The sequence below is a fragment of the Hippoglossus hippoglossus genome, chromosome 18 (assembly GCF_009819705.1).
Source record: "Hippoglossus hippoglossus isolate fHipHip1 chromosome 18, fHipHip1.pri, whole genome shotgun sequence".
NCBI classification, from domain to species: domain Eukaryota; kingdom Metazoa; phylum Chordata; class Actinopteri; order Pleuronectiformes; family Pleuronectidae; genus Hippoglossus; species Hippoglossus hippoglossus.
Window position 1 is genome coordinate 358071 of NC_047168.1, and position 24215 is coordinate 382285.

The 24215-nt window shown below is 41.1% G+C and overlaps 2 protein-coding genes across 2 annotated transcripts; one reads left to right on the forward strand and one right to left on the reverse strand.

The window, feature by feature from the left end:
- Positions 1-363: 363 nt before the first annotated feature.
- On the reverse strand, positions 364-4994 carry med11 (mediator complex subunit 11). Its single transcript, XM_034568703.1, has 3 exons — positions 4739-4994; positions 1455-1585; positions 364-706 (listed from the first exon to the last, which is right to left on the reverse strand). The coding sequence occupies exons 1-3, from the start codon at positions 4806-4808 to the stop codon at positions 509-511; spliced, it is 399 nt and encodes a 132-aa protein (XP_034424594.1). The 5' UTR covers positions 4809-4994; the 3' UTR covers positions 364-508.
- pelp1 (proline, glutamate and leucine rich protein 1) lies at positions 4959-23965 on the forward strand. Its single transcript, XM_034568702.1, has 19 exons — positions 4959-5177; positions 5381-5445; positions 5907-6012; positions 6201-6350; positions 8376-8447; positions 8604-8663; positions 8761-8917; positions 11054-11186; positions 11890-11977; positions 12689-12777; positions 12981-13094; positions 14216-14366; positions 14566-14719; positions 14808-14863; positions 15864-15997; positions 16383-16485; positions 19793-21415; positions 23183-23497; positions 23609-23965. Exons 1-19 carry the CDS (start codon positions 5037-5039, stop codon positions 23699-23701), a joined length of 3804 nt encoding a protein of 1267 aa, XP_034424593.1. The 5' UTR covers positions 4959-5036; the 3' UTR covers positions 23702-23965.
- The last annotated feature ends 250 nt before the right edge of the window (positions 23966-24215 follow it).

Here is a 24215-nt window from a genome sequence, read left to right on the forward strand (position 1 = left end):
ATATAACAAGAAAATATATTACAAGCTACTACATCTGCATTTTCTTCAATAGAATGTAAAAAAAGGGTCTTTATTTTATTTCAAACATAAGATAGGTTGTCACACTACACTTTTTTCGTTTTTGTGAAAAACTTTTCCACCTGTCAAATGGAAGGTGTAACCTTGAACTGGTGTAAAAAATGCTATGAAATATATAATGCCAGACACGTTTAACTAAATACTGTTGGCAAGTAACTTCTTGCATTCTCAAGAGCTCAAAATATAAAAAAGAAAAAAGTTCTTGGCAGTTGTATAAGAAGTATCTTAACAGGGCCAATACAACATATACTACTTCAAAAATAAAAAAAATCTTGTGCACACTTTTCTTTGCCTTTTTGTGAAAGTCCAGTATTGTAATTACAATAAAAAATGATTATTAAAAGATTTCAATATGTAATGAGGTCTGATACATTGGGTATCTTTGTGAAATGTTCCAACTCAGCCAGCTTCTCTTCAGCCCTCTTTGCTCTCATGTCTGCTGCTGCTGCTGCTGCTGCTGCTGTTGCTGCTGCTGCTGTTGCTGCTGCTGTTGCTGCTCCAGCATGACTTCACAGGTCCGTCCCAGTTCTCCCAGTTTGACCTTAGCGTACTCTGCTCGGTTCAGTGCCATCTGACAGTCCTTCCTTGCTGAGTACGTGGAGCCCTCATGAGGTTGACCAGTAGCTACCTATGGAAATAAACAGGAGAGTTACTTTTATGAAGCACTTTGATGTATGATGTACAAGAGATCTCTGCAAATAATTGATTTTTCCAGGTATCTCTACACTATAGACCTAAACCTAAAGCTTATAGACTGAAAAAAATGTATGCTCATATTAGAGTGGTGATCATGTAGAGTAATAATGCATTAACTTTCTAACCCTAACCCTATAAGACTAGAGACACTATCTACAGCTTATTTAGTTCAACCCATCATTTGTCATAATATGGTGTAAATTATATCATGACGAGTATTATTACAATATAATGAAGTTAGCATTATCGGATGGGGTTTAGACAGCGTGGGAGTATACATCACCCCTCTGATGCTCTTCATAAAAATGTTATTGATTGTTTCTGAAGCCCATCTATGGGACAATAGATTTTTTTAATATAATTAGCAATACATCTTAATTGTCAAGTAAAGTGAGAGAGAAAAACCTGAACTAATAAGTTACATCTATTAGTTGTTTATATTTTACTGTATTTGATTAGTATACGGTTAAATTCAATTAAGGTGTTTCTGACCAGCCTTCCAACTGATATCTTATATGAAAATATTGATAGGGATATATTGAGCAGAATATTCAAAGCTATACATATAACAACTGTTTTTGTTAAGGTGAAACAGCCTCTGAAACAATACTTGTACCATGAGGCACTTCAGTTATGTTGGACAAATAAAGAAAAACTACTACTATTAGAATGTGTTTGACCTGTGTGAGGTAGCGGATCTGGGTGCTCAGTTCACTCTCCACTCGGGTGACAGAGCTTTGGAATTGGACAAGCTGTCTGTCCAGGAGGCTGGCATTATGTTTGTCTTTGGAGAGTTCCAGAACTATATTACCTGCAAGGGTAAGGAAACAAAAATATACAGTATCAATTCAGGACCTGACACTGTGACCATGATAAAAGCATCTCATGCCTAAAGCTACTGGAAGGGAGATTGATGAGAGTTGAGTTTACCAGCCAGGAAGTCAAAATAATGTGCTCAGAGAGGCTGAAAAGCTCGGTGACAAGACTTTTTTCCCCATTCATATTATTAGTCTAATTGGGGGAAATCTAATGCATGAACCAGCCTAAGCTACTTTGCAATGCAAAGGTGGGCTTTTAGACACACTGAAGTCAACAAGGAACTGAACAGCTAATATTAAACATATACTCCTTTAAGACAATAGATGTGAAACATGGCTATTTGTTCAAGATTCATTGTGTAGAATTTAGAGGCAAATAAATGTGATGATGCATGTTGGTACTTAGAAAAGAATCCTGGACTGATTTCCATAAATGTTTCTGACCAACAATAAACTGTTATTAGTTCACAGTGGTTTCATGATTGTAACCAACTGAATATCCCTTAATGTCCCCTTCATTTCCCCTGTCAAGCATGTAAGTATATGTTTGTATAGACTTTATCTCGTCTACAACTTAGCTCACTAGTGTTTTGTGGTTTACTAACACTTAAATGCATGGGTGTATCTTTAGTATTCCTACACACCTTGGTTTTAAGCAACCCTGCACTTATTGTGTATCACGCAGATTTAAATTAAATTGCTTGACAGCTTCTGAAGGTACAGTGTGTAGAATTTAGTGACATCTAGTGGTGAAGTTGCATGTTGCAGATGAATACCCCTCACCTCACACACCCCATACAAACATGAAAGAAAACCTGTGGTAGCCTTCAGTTGTTATAAAAAAAAAAACTGAAAAGCTGTTTAGTTTGTCCTGTCTGTACTACTCTAAAAAGAGTAGCTCTCCATAGTGAGGATCCGCTCCCAATGTAAATATATAGTAAATAAATATATATTTAAATATAAGGGCCCATTCTAGGGTAAAGAAAACAACTATTTGTACAATTTAGATGATCACACACTACTGAAAACATCACTAGATCTTACACACTGGACCTTTAACCACATGATGAAGCCTCTATGCAATCAAGAGCGCACAGACAGACAGAGACAGAGACAGAGAGAGAGCAGAGGGCATGACACAATATTTCATATTTATACTGTCTAATCTTGCATACAGACTGACACCTACCAAACCAAATTAGTCAGCACAGCAATCACTAATCACTTATGTGTGGTCATTACAAAATGTTGTGGGACGAGCGCTGATGCACAGATGTTTTTCCAGCTGAAGCAGTTGTGGTTCTGCACAATTTTAAGAACTATGTCATACATTACATCAGAGATGCCCTAATCTTGGCCTGGAGTAGAGGTCTTCAGGTGGTACCCAACCTTCAATAAACGTTTCGATCCTTAACCACAACACTCTCTAGTTGATGGGTCAGAAGTAGTGGCCAAATCACTGCCTCCTACTCCAGGCTTCCAGCTAGTATCCTTCCTCTTATGCCAGAGGAACCAGGAGTCTCTCTCTTATCGTCACTTATTCCAACCTTCGAACAGTATGTTTTCCTCGTCTGCCCTCTTACTCCAACTTTGGTCATCGCATTCCACACTGATTGAGCTGGGAATCATCAACACCCCACCTCTGCTGTAAACAGCCATGATGTCCTCCCTTTGTCCTGATAAATCTGGACCAGCTAATGGTACTTGGCTTTTTTTTCCTCTCTCTGCTGCTTCCTCACAGCGCACAGCTCACAGGATTGTTAATTCCACCAAGTTGACTTTCCTTCCCTCCTGAGACCACATGACGATATCTGGTCTCTTGTAGATAGAATCTACTTTGGGTTGAGGAGTTTTCTCCCAAGGTCTGACCTCATTTCCCATCTCCAGGTGGACTGCAGAAGGTTTTGTTCCTCCTGGGATGGTGGGCTTCTGACCGTCTTTCACAAAATGGATGTTTAGCTGGGAGTGGCGCAACCTGTACCTCCTCTGGGCCAAAGCTGTTTTGCACCCTATGTCGTGGTATCTCTGTTATCTCCAGCCACAGCACATCAAGTTCTGAAGTCGTCCAGTAAAGTGTGCAGCTGGTGAGATCCTCTGCCCAAGTTGTGTCCAGGAAAACTGGATACTGGACTCAGTTCAGCACAAAGATCACAGATCATAGATCTATAGAATCTTTATCAGCTGACAAAAACACTTTGTGATCGCTGAACCCTCGTTTCCTCCCCATTCTTCCATTCGCGTGCATCCATCACGCAGCATTACGCAGAGTGTCACCGCAGTATTTATATAATTAGAGCAATCGGACTGATTACCTCACATCAGTGGATCCTAACCTCCACTCTGGGATATTATTTGGAAAGTGAATAGTTTTTCTTTATTTTTAGTGAGTGATCTCCAGTGCGCTCTGTGCCCTCTGTGCTCCTGATGGCACAGTCACGTTCACTGCAGCAATTTGATGATACACTCACAGTGTTAGAAGACAGTATTAAAAACTATTAATGACTCGGCTCTGTAACTCCGCTGTTTAATGGAATCTGAACATCATTTTCTGGAAGTTGTTTCATATATTTTGCAATTCAATTTCGTGTGGAACAGATATGTAGCGCGAGCACAACTAAAGCTGTTGGTTTTAATGTCAATGATGAAGTGGATCAATAATCTGTCTTCAGTTCACCACCTCCTGATCCCTCTCCCAGGACGGACAGAAGTGCAATAGATGTCACGTGTAAAGGAGAACATCAGAAAGATACGGGTATTTGCAGCATTGATTAGAATAAACACTTTGTAGCATAATGGAAGGTCAATGAATTGATGGATTATTGTCAGTAATGGTGGAGTATCTATTAGCCTACAACAAATTCCATGGTAGTGTCATATACGCCTGTGTGGGATGGGCATACTTAATGCATGACACAAAAATAAAAACTGCCACACAGAATGAAATCTGTAATTTAGATCGACTGATTTATTCCTAACTACTGGCAACATGAGAATCGACGACACGCACCAAGCATCAGACAGGGACACACAACATTTTTCAGGAGGGATTTTCTAGTCAATATCTCAAATAGAGACAGTGGTCCACAACAATATACAAAACCAAGATGTAAAGATACATCAAACACGGTGGTGTCTTGTATACTTACCGGCACACTGCAGGATCATCGCTATCTCCTTTTCGACCTCCTCCAGAGCTCTGAGCCGCTCATTAGCCATCACTGAGCAGCAAACCGCTTCTTACAGCAGCTCTCCAAGGACAAATAGTAACACAGATTAGTCCAGACAGCCCAGCTCGGTGTAGACAGGGTTCAATATAAAGAAACCTGCTTGGTTATGACTAAAACACAGACACTGCTACGACTGGAGCTGCTCAACAACTCAGCGCTCACGAGATTGACGTCACCCAGTCGCACAGTGATTACGTCAGCTTGACGGACAGGCAAAATGGCTACATCGACTTGGCAGCATGGCTCATCTGCCATGCGACTAACCGAGGGTTTGGTGTCGGTTCTGAAAGAACACCGTCCAGAATATTTACCTGCTTTGTTGGCTAGCTACAGAGAACATGGCGTATTCCCGACACAGGTAGTGGCCAAGCCGGAGCAGCTCATAGCCTAAAACGAGGTCCCTGTTAGCCCGCTGTCGCTGTGCAGCATCTGCTACAGGCTTTGTTTTTCACTAAGCTGGCATCTGGAGTTACAGTAGCACACTGTGGCACAGAGGTTTATGTGGCTGTTTACTGTGTTTTTGCTCGTATTGATAGTTAACGCCTGTGTTTATTTCTGCAGGGCGCGAGCGCCGTCGGGGGTCTCGTGGGTTTTAGCAATGCCAAACTGGGCTCGAGCAAGACCAGGTGAGGAAAAAAAACAATGTTTCACGTCAGCTGTCGTAAGGTTTCAGTCATTGCTAAGGTAACGTTAACACTGGTAACGCTGTAAGGATACTCTGTCATTTGGCCAGTATATGCATCAGGGTTATTTTCAGTGTGCTGTATCTCTAGTGACGCTATCTTGTGCATCAAATGGCAAAAGTGGATAACTGAAAGACTAATCACTGAAAATAGCATATTTATGTTGTGAAAGTCAATTGATTTGTTAAGAATGTTCACACTAATGTATATGATTACTATAGTGCAGTCGTGAGAAATAGATTTGGTATCAAATAATCTTTAATTTTGAGGTACATCATTTGAGTTAAATTTTTATCAGACATTTGGCATTACAGTTGTGATAATTACTGTTGCGAAGGAAAAGATCAACAAAAGTCCTATGATTATTGAATGCTGTGTTTTTGAGGCATACCTTGTGTGTGCAGGTTTGAAGGGCTCTGCCTGCTCTCCATGCTGGTTAAAGACAGCTCCAGTTCTCTGTTTGAGCAACACTGCCTTTCCTGGCTGCGTTCCCTGCAGCAGGTCATACAGGTACAAAATGCATGGACACAAACGTCCACACAGACACTTTTGTTGTTGTCCATTCCTGTCAGTCTGTGTCTTCCATAAAACTTGAATTATTCCAAATTTGAAAGCCTGAAAATCAACACAGCCCAACTTCTTCTTTCCTGATTCTTCTCCCGTCATCCTCTTCTGTGTCTTTGGATGATCTCCTTTAGTCTCAGGCTCCAGTTCAAACCATTCAGCTAGCAGTGAACATTCTGAAGGATTTGCTGCACTACTCATCCCAGTTAGCAGAGCTCGCCAGGGAAGTGGGACTCAACTCCATCCTGGGCATCCTGACTTCTCTTCTGGGACTCAAGACAGAGGTGAGGGAACAATGTAGTGGATAGTTTTACATATCAGGGACTAGGGCTGGGCGATATGGAAAAAAATCGTATCACTATAATTTTTCCCATATCAGTCAGTATCGATATATATTGCGATATAAATCAAACAACCAGAAGATAACTTTTTTTGTTTATGTACAATGTACTCCTTGTGCACAAATGTTTTTTCTTATGCACAAAACAGATTTTACTTGCTCGTACAATCATCCTGTGCCACTGCACTATATAACATTTTTTACAAACCACTACAGTGAAAAGGTGTATATAATGTACATACCCTGCATTTTATTTAATTTTAATTAAAACATTTTATTCTATTGCCTTTTTATATTGCTCATTCTGACGTGCCTGCTGCTGTAACAACTGAATTTTAGAGGTTTTATCTTATCTTAAATCAGTGTCACTGCACTGAGGTGCACTACTCAACTTACTGGTCAACAAGTGACTCCGATTGTTTTCTAATCAATCGCACTTGGAACTGATCTTTAGAAAAACCTGCTGAATTCATATTTATGTTCATGGCGTTGCTTCTTCTGCAAAAAAGAAGTTAAAACAGCGCGCTGCGCCATGATCTGTTGAGGGAGCGTGCACGTGCTCACACACACAAACTGATAATCACATGGGATATTCACCATCTAGTCCTATATTCTAAAATAGTTATTAATCAATGGTTCAAATCAGGACCCCGGATTGTTCCCGTCTCTTTAACCCTGATGTCCTGACTGGTCGCGTCATGTTATGTCTCGTGTTGTGGAGCAGGTAAAACATCATCAAAGAAGAAAATGGCTCTGAACAAGAGAATACAAAGATGGTTTTGGTTGGTTAGGAAGAACCCAGTCTGGTTCTGACATGTTAACCACATAACAGAGAAGCTCGGTGTACTTTTTAACCAACACTCTTCATAAACTCTAGAGAATCAACCAAAGTAAACATCAGTCCCTCTACGTGTCCTAATACCATGTGATGGTGTTTATTGTTGAAGTGTAAAGTGAGCGCAGGTCAGAGGGGGAGTGAGGAGGAAGCTCCAACTGAGACTCTGACACAGGACGACCAGACCTTTTAATGAGCGTCTGTCCTGAAGCAGCAGTGTTATAATTATTCAGCGGTGGAAACCCGCTAAAACAATGAACTTAGCGAAAAACATGAATCAATATGTTCAGTCACTGCATCGATAGAGTCGTCCACCTCTATGCAGGAGCCCAAACATTAGCACGTGTGCTGCTGCTCCTCCTGTGTGTGTCAACCTAACATGACGTGGCTGTAATTCCAGCCACATGATTGGTTCGGCGCGGCGCTATTCTCATTATCATTGGTTATTTGTGTCGTCTGTCAAAACATGGATGTGATGAGTCCTATCAACGTTATATCGTTCAGCCCTTGTGGCAGGTCGATCGATCGAAAATCTATTGTCGTCACGGTATCAACGTGTGCGATACACTTTCGCATAAGACGGAAAAAACTGTGATAAATTGTGTTCCATACACCAAACATTCACGCTCTTCGTGTCAATATCTTTGGCCTATCGGATGGAGCCCTGCTGCCCTAGATGATAAATTAAAAAATGTCTTCGCCTCCACATCCTAAAATCTACTGTGGAAACTTCTAGTGATCATGTTTCTACCGAGTTAAATTCATCACTATGAGCGGTTGATTATATCAACAATCTTTGATAACTTCAAAAATGTAGTGATAACTTCATATAATGCTTTATACTTAATTATTCTATAAACTAATAATATAAGCTGCTTGTCCCTGCTTCACTAGTGTGAGCACTTCCTAGCCGTCTGTTTTTTTCTCCTTTTTCACGTCATTAGCAATATTTATGTTCTTAGACTCTTCATCATCAGATATCCCCTTGAACAATGTGTCCTGACATTTTAATGACTCAGCTACAATTAATTGGTTGAGTAATGAAGAGATTAATTTGGCAGTCAAAAGCATTGTTTCAGCCCCATAACTAGGACCAAATTTGCATCATTCTACCTTTTCTTCTTGTGACCACAGTGTGAGCTGTCAGCCATGGAGGGAATGACTGCCTGTATGACTTACTACCCCAGAGCCTGTGGATCCCTCCGGGTAAGATACAAGGAGACAAAGAAAACTGGAAAGAAGGAGTTATTTTTCGCCATTAATAAAGTTTGCCTTATGTTTTGTTGGTAACTAAGATTGTGTGTATTTCACTTGTCATTTGAAGAAAAAAATGAAAAACTTGAGCTGTCTGTTTTCTTTTAGGACAAACTAGGAGCCTATTTCCTCTCCAAAATGGACAATACAAACAAGAAAACACAAGTGGTTAGTGATTCCCCCTCATTTAAAAAATATATTATATATATGTATATGTACACAAATATTCCTTTTCCCTCTTTCTTTGTGACTATTGTTCTGTTAGATGGCTTGTCAGTGCTATGGTCGCTTGCCCTGTCTGGGGGGCCTATTGGACAGAGGGATGGGTGCTGGCAGAGCTGAGGGCTGGACCAATCAGATTCACTGCTTATTGGCATCAGCCAATGGCCTGTTGGCACAGATCTACCAAGGATCAGAAATGGGTAAACTTTCCGTGAAGCTTAATTTCTCTATAGAGCCAGAGTTCAATTCATATCTGTTCCTAACTTTTTGAAACTGAGTTCACTGTATTTCCCTAACAATAACATACAGAGACACACGTTCAAGTGTAAACATAGCCTGAGCATCTCTTGCTCCAACCTCCATTGGATACATGAAACAAAGTCATTCTGAGGTGGGAGTTTAAGACCTTGCTGACAGGGGCGTTGATCAGGCCTTCACTTTTCCCTCTGACTTAAAGGTGTGTTCAGCTTTCAGCCTCAGCTGCCATCTGATTCATTTGGCTCTCTTCCTCTCTTCACCTGAGAGTACGAAACATACGGAAACAGGTGTGATGATGTGACCACAAAGTTTATCAGGGTTTCTGGCACCACATACACTTTGGAAACTATGCTTAAACATCAATTTCATTGTGGCCAATCCATGAGAACACAGAAGTCCAATGACAAAGAGCCATTTTGGCTATGAGCAGCAGTTCCTGCCAGTCACTGACCTCCAGGTTAAACCCTAACCCAAGTGTTGGAAGTACCCATAGAGCACAGCAGCATCCGTAGGTTGTATCCTCTCCAGGAACCCAACCACAGACATAGAGAAAACTGGATATTCCTAACTGACATTCAATACCTGAGCACAGATAATAGTCAGAGCCTTCCTCTTTGCAACTAGCAGTTGCACTGCAGAGAGAACCTTCATTCTCCAGGGAGAGCTCCGATAGAGCGTTGTACATTGCCTCACCAAGACCTTGGTTCCAGAAACAGTGCATTGTGTTGAGGTGAGTCCAACTCTGGCTCCTTCCCCACTAGAGCAGGACATCAGGGTTGTGTGCATTGCCTATTGTCTGGCTCCTCCCATTGGACTGATTTTTCGCTCTCAAACACTACTGGAAAGTATTTCCACCGACAACATGGCTACCAGGACCACTGAGACAGACAAACCCATTCAAACACAAACAAGTCATCCGGTGACAGATACATAAATATAAAAAATGGATGCATCATAAAGTTTGCTGATGACTCAGTTATAATCAGTCTGCTGGGGGTGGTGTCGTTATTTATGATTATTTGGAATGATGAACTGAATGTGTCCAAAACCAAGGGCATGGTCTGTGATTTTTGGAAACACTTGTCTTTGCTTGCCTCAAAGAATATGTTGTGGTTTCATGTTAATAACTGGTGTCTGGGATGTGTTGAAGAGACTATATCCATCACTAGAGAATTAAGATTTGAACTTTCTATATTCCCATGGACTATCTTCATTTAAAACTCCCAATAGCACCCTGATACACTTGTGATTGACATGGACCTAGTGGTAGTTGAACCTGTGACAGGATAGATGTACAAAATGTTGAGCAAAGACACAATTACTGCATTTCTTTAGCACACTATCCAATGGCCTGGGAGCCCATCAACAAAGTAGTGCAGTTGGTATTTTGCATGTGCCTGACCATGCACTGGTCACTAACTGCTCTTCAACAACATTGTATATAATTAGTGATGTGATGCCTTTTCCGATAAGTTATGATATCTCAGCAACAACTTGAAAACCAAAGACCAAACTTTCTTTATAAACTAATGTTGTTGAAAACAATTTTTAAATGTATATATATTTTTTGCTATTCAACTTCTTACTGTTATAAACACACAATGCTATTATATTAAATTGATAGCATACTATTAGGATAGATGTGGAGCTGGACAAAAGCATTAAAATAATATAAGACCCATATACCTGTGACCTATATTAAAGGTGATATGACCAGTCAAATTCAGCGAGCACCCCAAATTTCATTAATATCTGCAATGACGCGGCCCAAAAATGAGATGATTTGACATTAGCTGCATCCCCTTTGAAACAGTTTATTCTCTCTAACATCCTTTGGTAATACAGAGCCATCACTGAGACTCCAAGTTAAATCTGTCTGTACTGGAAATGTATCTGCTTTTTTACACACCTGACATTTTTATCATTCTTTAAAAGATGAAATGCAAATATCCGCTAGTAAGTAAGTCAGGCACTAGACCACATGGAGAATGTCTGTTAGCTTTATGAACATGTTTGTTGGAATTTCTTCATGTGTTGTCCCCTGGTTTAATGATTTAGTTTGCTTGTTGTTGATACAGATGGAACTGCGCAATATGAAGGTTCGGGGGTGGAGCTGGCCTTTCCTCATCTCGACCAATCCGATCCCCTGCTGCTCTTGCAGCTCCAGAACAGATACACAGCTCTCTGTATGGCACTTAAACACACGCTAAGGTACAACACACACAATTTCAAACTGAAATCTAACTTTCAAAATGTCACATCACCTAAACCACAATACAATCTTTTGGGTTATTATTGTGTCTCGCCATCAGAATATTTTTGGTTTTCAAATATCTTCTGCCACTATAATGTCATTTGTTGTGGTGACAGCACTAACTACTACATTTGAAACATTCAGCAGCAACATATCTTCCACAATCAATGTTCAGATAACTGGCCTCACTTTCAACAGTTCTAATCAGACCTAATCTGTACCGAATAAAAACTGTTTACATTCCACGGTTTGTGAACTGGGTAAAAAGGCTTGATCTTGGAGATGAGCAGGACGCAATGCCCACTCTTTGTAAGATAGCAGAACCTGAAAGCTCCTGAATCTATGTACTGACTTGATAGGAGACACTTCTCAGAAAAGAAAACCTTCAAAAAACAGGTTGTGGTCCGTATGTGGGTACCTGTACTGTAGTGCATTATAAGGGCAGAAGCATCATGCTGTGTAGTGTTTATAAAATAACTAAATCTGAGCCTAACCATAATAAATCAGAATGTACACCGATAATTGTAGCATTGTGCTGTTTTAACTTGAGTTTACAAAATGGTCATTTTCAAAAAATTTGAATTCAGAAATCGTACAGAGCAGTAAAGTGTTTTGGGTTCCAGGTGTTCATCTTGTTCTTCTCTTGTACCTGTCCTTCAGAGTGGATCCAGCCTCAGCTGTACGTCTGCCTGTCAGACCAATTCTCAACCTGGTGTGCCGAGCCCTTGCTGTCAGCTCCAAGAGCATAGTGAGTGTGCAAATGCTCTCACACACACTCACAGAATAATTATTAATTAATATAATTCAGTGTTTCCCCTAGGATGGAGTTGTAGCACCTAACCAATAACCCATTAAGAACAGTCATTTTCATCAAGATATTTGGAACAATGTCCATACAATTACCGAAATATAAAATTATAGAAATATATATATATATATATATATATATAGTAATTTACTATCAAAACTATGTACGTCACAACAATCATAAATACAAATGATTAAGTGAGAGAAACAGGAAATAAACTATATAGATACAAATAAAATAGAGAATCAAATTACCTATACATTACAATATATTGCTAGAAAAGAACACACAAATAAAATAAAATTGCACAAACCCTTGTCTATCACACAATACAAAAACAGAACAACATACTATTGCACACTTATATGCAACTAAATTGCATAACTGCTAAATCCTGACCTTCCTTGCCTTCCTTGATGCAAAGTCATCCATCAAATCATTCTGCCCAGTAATTGCATTGTTAATAATAATTACAGAAAGGCCACTAAGGCATTCCTGTGACATGGTGGAAATTGAATGCTAAATGCATGTAGGGGAAACACTGCAGGTGATGTACTGCAACATCAGCCAGTGTATTTTCATACATTTTGGTAAATGACTGTGAAACAAATGGCATTGATCATTATTCATATTTGACTGTGTGTGTGCCAGAATTTAACAGGAGACGGAAGTGTGAGGATGCTTGTCCTGCCCATCATACACACCAACACTCTGGAGGTCCTATCAGCTCTCATCACAGTGTGAGTGTGGACACACACACATTAACACACACTTTTTGAGATCTTTATTTTTTATGTTTTCATTATTGTTTTTTTTCTTCACAAATGTACATGTAATACGATAGACAAATCATTGCAAAGATACAAGCATGCAGGAGATAATATTGTTAACTGTAGCAGTGGCATTGATGTGTAGCTTCTTGTCTGCTCTGTGTGTATTACAGTGTACGCAGCGGCATGGTTCAATACACTGTAGTTCTACAGAGGCTGTTTTCTCAAACCCTGTCTTCCTGGGCACCTCTACATGAAGCCAATCTAGGACAGCAGAAAGCCTACAGGTAACTGCAGCCCTACCGCCTGTGGTCGTTTTGTTTTACTCCGTACAAATGAACCTCTTATTTTTTACATTAACCAATATCTAAATTACAGGCACCAAAACTCCTATTCTGTGGTTACATGACCATATTTGATCCTCTTGCCAAAGCTGCAGCAGAAAAAGGAAAAATCCCTATTTATATTTGAAAGTAGAAACCTAATGAGCCGTATCATGTCAGCATCCTACCTTTCAATTTGAATTAGATTTACTGAATCAGGTATGTTATCAGTTATTCTGAAACTATTGCTTGCTAAATAATTGGGAATTACCTTTTTAAAGCCGTATTGAGATTACAACTAATGGCAGTGCAACATTATTTATTAGCATCACAACAGGACATTACTACATGGTGATTTGTTCTCACTGAAAGTCAGTTGGCGTTTTTGGCTAATGTTTTATATAAAACAAAGTTTGTTTTGGTGTACATGAAATGCATGTAAAAGCACACTCCACCTCATGTACACATTTCAGAAATGGGTCTGTAACAGCTACAAGTCATCTGCTTATGTGACATCTATTGGTTATTAAAAAGCACGGCATAAAATCATTTTGGTCTATAGTATAGTCTGTTGGGCAGTAGGTACTATACATGTACTGTAAAATAAACTTATTACAAACGCCTACTGTATAATGCAATACCAAACAATATGTCCACCAAGGCCAACAAAATGTCAGAATCAAATCAACAATTCATAATAAAACTGAACATTATGACAGGAGGGTTTATTGCAGGGATGTTTCACTGGGTTCTTTCCTATTTGCCACTTGCTTCGGTAGTACAGTGAAGTGATGGCATCTATTTCTATTACCTGAATAATAACTTATTCCAAGATGACTGCTTTGATACAATCAGATGTTTGTGTTGAGTGATGTACAGGATACAAACTCAAGACGTGAAGAAGCCCTGAACTTTTTCATGTTATTTCAAATAAAAACAGCATTCAGCAAAAATACTTAGCATGTATCAGAAAGATGGGGTGCCATCATGGTTTCGGAAGGAGGAGGATTAGTTCATGGAAAATTTCAGACTATGAGGATGTGGCAGAAGGATTTGTTTCTCATGTCTCTTCCTTCAATCCACAGTTCGGTGCGGGTGTCAGTGTACAGAACCTTAGAGCTCTGGATCCAGGTGGCTGGGGCCTCTGCAAGCATTCTTCAGGGAAGCCCGGGCCATTCAGAACTGCTGTTTAGCCACCTGCTCAGTGACATCACACCAGGGGTCGACTCTGTCAAGGTGACTTCACTTTCCATTAAGTTAGTTTAAATGTGTATGGGCAACATGTATTTTTGAGTAAGAATGAATTAGTTTTTAATATTATCTAGCAGCAGTATAGTTTGTAGCAGCAGGTATCTACATCGACATATGTAAAGGCAGCAGCACCAAGTATTCATCTGTAATTCCCTGTGTCTTTCTGTGTGGTCGGTTCCTCCAGCTCCGGGCTGGTCTGTCAGCTGATGTGGTTCCTGGAGGGAAACCAGGCCCTCGGAGGACGAAGCCTTTGGTCATAGCAGATGCAGGCGGGTCATCACTTCAGAGGAAAGGAGACCTTCTGGCCAATCAGGACACTTGCCTTTCAGCCCTCAGAGGTGAGATTTGGCCCAAGACTGAAAAGATCTCATGTAATAGTTTTTTTGTAAATATGGTGAAATCACAGAGATGTTTTCTTCTTCACAGCACTGAGACAAATCATACTGACAAGTGGTACACTGCTAAAGGATGATATACACAAGGTAAATGTCAGTGTTACATTGTTGTTCATGGTAATTTAGTTTATTTTTTGCCAGATATTAACTGTAACTATGAGACTTGGTGCTTTAACACTACAGCAGTTAGGCCCAATCCCATTTCACCCCTTGGCCCTACCCCTACCCCTTGTTTCCGAGGGTTATCTTGCCCCTTGAAACAGAGTCACAAGAGGTAGTGGTTTTAAATCTTCCCCTACGAATTGGGACAGCCCTTCAAGAAGCCATTACATCATCAGTAGTCATCAATGTAAACAGACCAGACAATTTTGCCGGGGATGTCATTGTGATCTTAAATAAACCAATGCTATTGTTTGCAGTTACTAAAGTGACAAACCCATAATATCCAAATAACATCTGTGCTAAAGCAGGTGAATCAATGACATTTGAAACTGAAAAGCTTAGATGCTCTGCATCATTTCAACTATGAATCAAACGCACACAGCTTCAGGCTGCTAGCAGTGGTCTGTAGGCAACACTACCAGGATGCTTTGTTATTAGAGGAACAGTTAAGTTCAGTAACATCGCTGCTATACGCGGGTTCAATCAAGTGAATCGTGTGTCTTCAAAGAGGGGGAATGCGACATGACATTATGTGAAAATACAGGACTATATGCAAATAAATGATCGCTAGTATGCTAACGCTAGCGCGCTCACGATCTTAATTTTTTTAAGGTTATGAAAAAATTGACCATAATACATTTAAATGATATTAAACTAAGATATTACAATCATTATCGTAATTTTAAATCCTTATTAATGGAGAAAAGCTACATTTGTGGGTCTCTCTCCCAGCTTGCCGGTGATTCGCAAGGCATTCTGGGTACCCCCTACGTTCATAGTGAGGGTCGGAAAATCTCCATTTGGAGGTATTGGGACAGCCTACCGCTACACGTGAACGCGCATAACGAAGGGGAAGGGCTAAGGGGTAGTCACTCTATTTCAGAATGAACACATCATCTTTTTCAATGGTGTGTTTTTCTCACAGCGTATCCACGACGTGGTGCTGCCGCTGTGTGTGCGTCTGCAGCAGCAACAGTCCTGCAGCAACACTGCATGTGAATCTGCAGTGGGGGTCAGTGGGCAGTACAGCAGTGCCCTCACACGACGCGAGCTATACAGGTACTACCTTCAGTCACATCACATCAGAGATTTACAAGGATTAGTATCTTTTATACTTTTATAAACTTCTATCTGACCATTATTTTTGAAATAAAACACTTTCATCTGTATTAAATTGTATTACTGTATTACAAAACATCATCGTTTAGATTTAGTTCAGGTTGCCAGTTTACAACACTTCTTTTTGGCTCATTTAATCCAATAAACTCACTGCTGACAGTGTGTGGGTTTTTTTCTTCACAGGACCAAGATTTACTACACACCTGTAGTGCACACACTGTTTAATTTGACCTGTATGTTGTAATCAAGCTGAGTAAATTTAAGACTGTAAACGGTTGTATCAATGTATGATATCAGTGTTTTGGTTTTTTTTATGGACTTTAAGGTTATTGCTGGCTCTGGTCCTGGTCCCATCACCCTGTTGGCCTCCACCTTTGACCTGTGCTGTATCCATCCTCAGCAAGGGACTCACCGACCGCAACCTCAAGGTAACTAATCTCCGGCAAAGAGAGAAGAATAAAGGAGGAAACCATGAGATGTGTTGGCTGGTTTGAGTTACAGGTCCATCAATTCCAGGGTTTGTTAGATACCACAACACTGCTCAGCAGTTTATAAAAAAATATGAGACAAGATTTTTCAACTGTCCAAAATGATCACAGCAGCAATTATGCTATCTTCTCTCACGACTTCCAGAACTTAAACAGTAAATGTTCATATTAATTATTAACTATTCTCTATATCTGCTAGGGATGTGTTCTTGCTTGTGGTTGTTAACAAAAAGATATGAGATGATGAACAAAGACCTCCCAAAGTCGCTGCATCAGTTAGATCATCCTTATTCAGCGCCCCTGAGCCATCTCAGACTACGATCAGATTTATAACCTGCTGGAAATCTAGTCGGTGTCAACGCAAACTCATGCAGCAGTCACACCGGACGTGGAAGCGCAGCGCCAAGAAATGCTGTCCACCTCCTTTCAATTGGGTTGTTCACATCTGCAGCGAAGCGCTGCGCCGAGGCCGGCTCGTGATCTGCACGTGATGGTTTCGGCGTCTGTTCTATTTTTCCAGTTCGCCGCTAGCGAATCGGGCCAGAAAACATACTGAAAATCGATTTTTAAACGATATAAATGATATATTATATATGATATAAATGATCAAATATGCATCCCATACTTTTGATTTTCCTGCTGTTCTCCTGGAGTTTCAATTTCCCCGATTTTTTTTTTTCTCCCCCATATGATGAAATTTCCCCAGCTGCCCATCCACTTTAATTTCTTTATTTTTTTTATTATGTAGTTAAACATTTGTCAGTTGTGTCTAAAAAGACAAACACACACACAAGCAGACAGAGAGAGTTGGGGGTCTAGTGGTTATAGGCTTGCGTAGGTCAGTCACTTGTGAAGACCATCATCATTTACCCCAGAACTCCTACATTAAACGGAGCATACAACAACATATCAGCTACATGTGTGATTAAAAAAGTAGCAGAAGAAGCAGAATCGCGGGCTGACCAGCGCGGAGAAATGCGCGTCCGGTGTTAACAGCCAGGCGGCTGCATGCACGACAATTGATGCTGCGCTTCCGCGTCCGGTGTGAACCCGGCGTCAGGCTTAGTTCAGCCAATAAAAGTAAGGGTGTTTGGATCATTTTTGAGGGACGATCACCAATCGTTTGAAGTAGTATCGGCTGATACCAATCACTGGGTCTATGGCCTGTTTACGCCTGATTAACATGCGTCTTGGGTGATCCAAGTGACCACTTATGATCAGATTTCTCTTCCCTGCTCTTTATGCAAATAATAATAAAAGTACGTCAGGACAAAAGGAAGCTGTGAACAGATGACACTGCAATTAAACATAGCACTTGTGATTATTTAAAATGAGACAGGGGTAATTAATAAAAAATATGTCAAACAGTTCAACAGCCCGCTTTGCTTTAGTAAATGGGCAAACTGTGCACACCAGGAGACTTGGGGCCCAATCCCGTGTGCGCGTGTAGGCGTAGTGTGTCCCAATACTTGGGATGGAGGTGGAGGGAGAAGTTTTTGGGCTGTACAGCCCTCGAAAAGGACATTTATCAGACCCACACTTCAAACTGAGGGCTACGAGAATTTCCCAGAATGCCTTTCGAATCACAGGAAAGCTTGGAGAGAGTCCCACAAATGTAGTATTTTATCAATTAATGAGGGTTTTAAAATTACGATAATAATTGTAATATCTTTAATTTAGTTTAATATGCAGAGCATCCAAGCTGTTCAATTTCAAATGTCATTGATTCACCTGCATTAGCATAGATTTCAAGATTTTAAGATCTCAACATTGTTATTACAATGACATTACCGGGAAACTTTTGGTCACGTCTGTTTACATCGAAGACTACTGATGACGTGTCGGGTTTTCACGATGACTGCTTCTTGAAGTGCTGCCCCAATTCGTAGGGGAAGATTTTAACCACTACCCCTTGTAACTCTGTTTTAAGGGACAAGATAACCCTTGAAAACAAAGGGTAGGGAGAAGGGGTTAAAAGGGATTGGGCCTTAAAGTGATAGTTCACACAGAAATGAAAATTCATACATTATCTACTCAACCCTATACCGATGGGGGGGGGGGGGGGGGGGGGGGGGGGTGATGTGTTTGAGTCCACAAAACACTTTTGGAGTTTCAGGGGTAAACAGTGTAGCTGATTAGAGACCTATCTTCAGACGTAATAAAACAACAGAAAAAACACAGCATGCCTCCATACTGCTCTTGTGGTGTCATCCAAGTGTCTGGAAGCACCGACATTAATATTCAACTCGAAACACGGTCATTTACACCAAGTTTTAAGTCTAAAAGTCCACCAGAGGTGGCTAAGGTAGCATTTCCGACAGTCCCTGAATGCACCTTGTCGGAAGATATCTGCGGACATTTAAGCTTAAAACACGATGTAAATTACGCCGTTTTGAGTCGAATATGAATGTCGAGGCAGAAAGAGTAGATGTAATTTCAAAGAATTTAATAAAATGATTTAACTTTTCGATGTAGAGTATTTTATATAATGTTGAAAATTGTATTTTAAATTAAACGTGCATTATACTTTTTACAATATTGCAAAAAGTGCAAATGTTTAACAATGACACACTCTTGAAAACTGCACAGTGCACAATGCTTTTTTAATCCAGTAATTAAAAATAGTTATTAGTCAAGTGATTTCATTTACTGAGAAACTGTATAATCCTGCAGAACAACAGATTATACTAGATATTTAAATCATTTTCTTCATATCTGTATGAAAAGCAACACATAACTTGTACTGTTAATTTATGACACACGTTAGCCTCAAGTTTGGTGAATATTGCTGTGCCGCTACAATGACCACCACAAGGAAAAGTCCATGACTGATGAAGTGACAGCATTTTATTGGTGGAGCTGCAGGACCATTTCCTTTTTGTGTTTCAAATTAAAAGCCCTCTTTGTACACTGTCCAGCCTCTAGGTCTCAGCTTTGCTTCCGTTTCATCATACAACCGCGGGTGGCAACCAGCTTTAGAGCTTTTCAGTGTCTCTTCTAACTTGTGTTTTCGTGATTTGCGTTTGCGGACCAATCAATGGTTTCTCCTGGTGAAAGATCATGTAGTGTGTGTGTCCCCCTATCACCAGTCAGTAGTGTAGTATGAAGTCAGCTTTCAGATTCACTGGTGAATCTGGTAACCATAGATTGAACTGACTCCAAACTAATTGTCATGTACTAATTTGTTGTCAAGTCATTTCAGTTTTTAATGGCTTTATTTGCTCATGTGCCCTCCGTCCCCTCTCAGATCTCTACATTCTGTACTGAGGCCTTGACCATCTGTAACTCTCTGCTCCATCCCCGTAATCCCTCCATCGCCCTCCCCTTACCACCTCTCACGTTGAAACCCACACCCACCGCACCAGTCCTTTCATCCTCTCAAGGACCTACCCCTGGACTTACTTTGCCAACCCTTTTAGGAGGCACCGCCCCTGGTCCCCCTTTTGCTACTCGCCACTCCCTCAGCCTTGGCCCGACCTCCCTCCTGGGCTCGCTTGAGAACCACCTCTCTCTGGTTCCGGGGCTGTCAAACCAGGCCCACACTCCAGGAGAAATGATCCTATCCCCACATGCACACCACTTGCCAGACCAGGCTGGGCTTGGGCCCCCAGAAGGGCAGAGACCTGTCTTTGTCCGTTATGAAAAAGAAGAAGCAGATGATGTGGAGATCTCTTTGGCCAGTGACTCAGATGACAGCGTGGTTATCGTTCCTCCAGGGATGCTTAACATGGAAAACCAGCAGGAAGACACAGCCGTCTCAACAAACTCCCAGAATGCGGCTTCTGCTGCACCAGGAGGCTCCACAGTCACACTACCAGGAGGAGAATGTGTCACCATGGTTCCCACCACAGCAGCACCAACCACAGTAGATGGCATCTCGCTTTCCAACAATCTCCCTAACTCCTCCCCTCTACTCACCACTTCCACAGCCCCCATTAACTCCTTCCCTCCTTCCAGCACCTCAGTGGTTTCTCTGGTTCCACCTCTTAACTCTAGCACTCTCACAGTTCCACCGGGCAGTCTGGGGGACTCAATGCCTGGTAGACCCCAGCTCCAGCAGATGCTAATGCAGCCCTCCACGACAGGCCAGCCCAGTGCCATGGGTCTACCACTGCAGCTCCACCAGCTTCAGAATCAGCTGAATCCACAGGGTAGGCATCTTCACCAGCATCAAACTCCCACTGCACTGAGTGAAGATTCAGCTGTCATCAACATAAACAGCACAGATGAGGAGGAGGAGGAGGAAGAGGAGGACATTGAGGATGACGAAGAGCTGGAAGAGGAAGAGGAAGGGATGGAGGAGGAGGATGAGGAGGAAGAGGTGAGTGATTTTGCTGAGGAGGAGTTCTATGATGGAGAGGAGTTTGAGGAGTATGATGAAGAAGAGGGAGAAGAGCTGGAGGAGGAAGAGGAAGAGGATGGAGACATACCTCCATTAGAAGGAGCAGAAGACAAGGCAGGAGAGATGGGGATGGAGGAGGGGAAGGTGCTCCAAGCAGCAGTGGATGAAGGAGGGATTGCTGGATTCAGTGTGGAAGGAGATGATGAAGGTGGGATAGAAGAGATTCAGACCAACAGAGTGCTATTCGGAGAGGACAGGATGAAGGTCCAGGAGGTGGAGAGCATTGGAGTCCTGGAGGAGGCGCGGGCGGGTGAAGACGAAGAAAGCGAAAGGATGGATGACCCTACCATGCCACAGATACTGTGTGTCACCGGAGGAGCACTGGAGAAGAGGGAGGAGACAGAAGAGAAGGAAGGGGGAGCTGGAGGAGGTGTGATGCAGCAGGAGGCAAGGTTGTGGGAGAAAGGAGCCAGTGAGATTGAGCCAACAGCCCCCTCAGAAGAGTGCACAACCAATCAGAATCAACAGGTACTTAACACATTTTTAACTTTTTTTACCTCTGATGGATACAGATGACATCACATCAGTGTTTAAGTACTTAACACAGGCTGCAAGATTTCGAGAAATGAAATGAAGCAGTTGTAGATCTAATCTCAAAGGCAACACACATAGGCAGTGTATGACACTACAACCATACCACTTGTTTTGTATATGAACTTGCTCCCTGATAGTGAATATTTTATTTCAGCAAAAATAGCTTGCATGGTGACAATTAAGAATTGATAAGTCAAGCCTGTCATCTCTGTGAACGCCTTGCGCAAGACACATGACAACTGCACTATTTTTCAGCACGATAAGAGTTGTATACTTCCCTGGACATACATTGATAGTTTTATATAATATATGTATTTTGAATTGCAGAGATAAACAGAAATAATCTCAAAATATTCATGAGGTGCACAAAAAAATGGGTGAAGACGGCATCAAGTATAATGGCACTCATGATTTAATTGAAGTGGGTCGTCAATTTGACCACTGTCCCCCCTTGTTGTGTGTCGAAGTGTCCTTGGGCAAGAGGGCAAGCTACTGAACCCCAAGTTGCCCCTGATGGCTGTGCCGACAGTGTGTGATTGATGTGGGACAAGTGAAAGTGTTGCATATTGATGCGCACTCTCAATGTGTGTGCGAATAAGTGGATGGCAAAACTGTCCTGTAAAAAGAGGAAGTCTGCCTCCCGAATTGAAACTGGAAGATGTTTCCCCAGGAGAGGAGCTCCTACTCTACTGTAGACTTTAGGGACAACAAGTATGCCTGAATTCAGCAAGTGCAGTGGGGTGATATGGTACTACGAGCGCTTTCAGGTATGTTGGTACCAAATTAGGTCTTTGTAGGTGAGGAGAATTTTTTTCTATTCTAAATTTAACCGGAACATCACCATGGTCACTTTATGAAAGATGTAGATTCTCTTTATGAAAGATGTAGATTCTCTTTATGAAAGATGTAGATTCTCTTCTGTGAATGATAAACCTTTTGTCAGATGCTGAAGCTGAACATAACCAACCAGACTCATTTAGTATTGGACTTGTTTACTAACCTCATTACACATTTGTATTCTGACATCAATATACAGTAGAAATTGAACCAAAGTGTTGTACCTGTTGTATTCTAAAGCTATAAATATAGTATATTTGTTTTATTTGCTCCCAATTGCGCTTAAAAAGACTAGGGTTGCACATGAAAGAACAAGTTATTGTCAGATCTACTCTTGCCCTAACGATGGGACAGTTTGAGTAGTTAAAACCAAATTAAGTCAGAATGATGTTGATATTTCATTGATCTTATACTGTATAAAAAATTATTACCAGTCACAGTGAAAGTATGAGTAGTCCAAATGACGTTGGCGATATTGTGAAGTTATCCCAGGTTAATCAATATGTTACATAAATTGTTTGCAGAGTACAAACAAATTTAGAACTAGATATGTCATTTAATATGATCTATCTAGGCCATTGTTTTTTTTAAGCATATTCTGCTGAGTATTCTGCGATAAACTGATAAATCTCACCTCATTACACCTCAATGAAATGTCCAGATATCTGGATAGTCAAACTTTCAGACATGTACTCAACTCGGCAGTTCCTCCGTGCCTTACCTTGCTCTTGGCCTTAAAATATCTTTGTATTTAACAGGGTCCTAAGTAAATACCCTCCTCTGTTGTCTGTTTTTGTTACACTAAGGTTTGATCAAATTAAGCTTGTGTTGTTACCATGAAACTGAGAATCTTCATCTCAACAGGAGTCGTGGGCTGAAACGGCACAGGAAGCCAGTGTGAGTGATAACCAGCCATGTAGTCATCAGGAGGAACAACCAGCATCTGCCGAAGAAGGAGAAACGGCAGCTGCAGAGCCCGAAACCGCAACAGCTCTGAATACTAAAGAGCAAGAGGAGACAAATGAGAACAGAGACAACAAAGTGGAAACTGAGCTGCAGGAGACAAAGGGAGGAAGAGGAGGGGGAGAGAGTGATGGAGAAGAAGTCAAAGGACTGAAGAGGAAGAGAGAGGACGTGCACAGGGCGGAAGAGGCGGGACACAGCACTGAGAAGAAAAAGGTAAAAATTCACAGCTGTTCAAGTATTTTAAGGAACACAAAAAAGTAAATTGTAAATCTCACTCCCCACAGAGTGCATGTCTGAGCAGTTGTCCCTCTGTCTGTCCCTTAGCTGGATGATGACGCCATGGCCTCCATGTTGGCTGATTTTGTCGCCTGTCCACCTGATGATGAAGACGGTGCCTCTGGATCAAACTGCTCATAATCACTTGCCAACCATAACTGTCTGTAATGTTATTGAAGTCGCCATGAATACTGCTAAGATACTGTATTATTAGTGACATTTTCAAGACTGAGTTTCCTCATATAACAAGTCCTGTATTAACATCTTCAGTCATTCTTCAATGTTCACATCAGACTGATATAATGTGGCCTCCTGGTTTGTCTTTTAACATTGTTGCTCACTTTCAGCTGCACTGTGTGGGCTGTGGGAATATTAAACTATTACAACTTTTAGTGATAGCAAAAAGTGAGGTCTTTGTTTATTTTTCTAAAGGGTTGGTTCACTCACTAAACATGACACCATCCACTGAGCTGACAGATATCTGAAAACATTTAGTGCCTCGGGAGAGAGGAGGGTGTCACCTGTTCAGTGGAACGGTGTCCACATTTCATCCTACATACTAGCTGTACAGGTTCTCTGGTACCGGAGTATTCTGTTTCTGTAGAGATACAAAAACATCAACATAGTCTACTGTGGTAGACCAAAAAATAAGGAA

What these genes read in the sequence shown, in the direction of transcription:
- pelp1 (XM_034568702.1), top strand. Translation starts at nt 5,037, where the DNA reads ATGGCTACATCGACTTGGCAGCATGGCTCATCTGCCATGCGACTAACC. An exon ending in ATGGCGTATTCCCGACACAG is followed by an intron (nt 5,178 to 5,380) that starts GTAGTGGCCAAG and finishes TTATTTCTGCAG; the next exon opens with GGCGCGAGCGCCGTCGGGGG. An exon ending in CAACCAATCAGAATCAACAG is followed by an intron (nt 21,416 to 23,182) that starts GTACTTAACACA and finishes TCATCTCAACAG; the next exon opens with GAGTCGTGGGCTGAAACGGC.
- med11 (XM_034568703.1), bottom strand. Translation starts at nt 4,808, where the DNA reads ATGGCTAATGAGCGGCTCAGAGCTCTGGAGGAGGTCGAAAAGGAGATA. An exon ending in GATGATCCTGCAGTGTGCCG is followed by an intron (nt 1,586 to 4,738) that starts GTAAGTATACAA and finishes TTACCCTTGCAG; the next exon opens with GTAATATAGTTCTGGAACTC. An exon ending in AGATCCGCTACCTCACACAG is followed by an intron (nt 707 to 1,454) that starts GTCAAACACATT and finishes TTATTTCCATAG; the next exon opens with GTAGCTACTGGTCAACCTCA.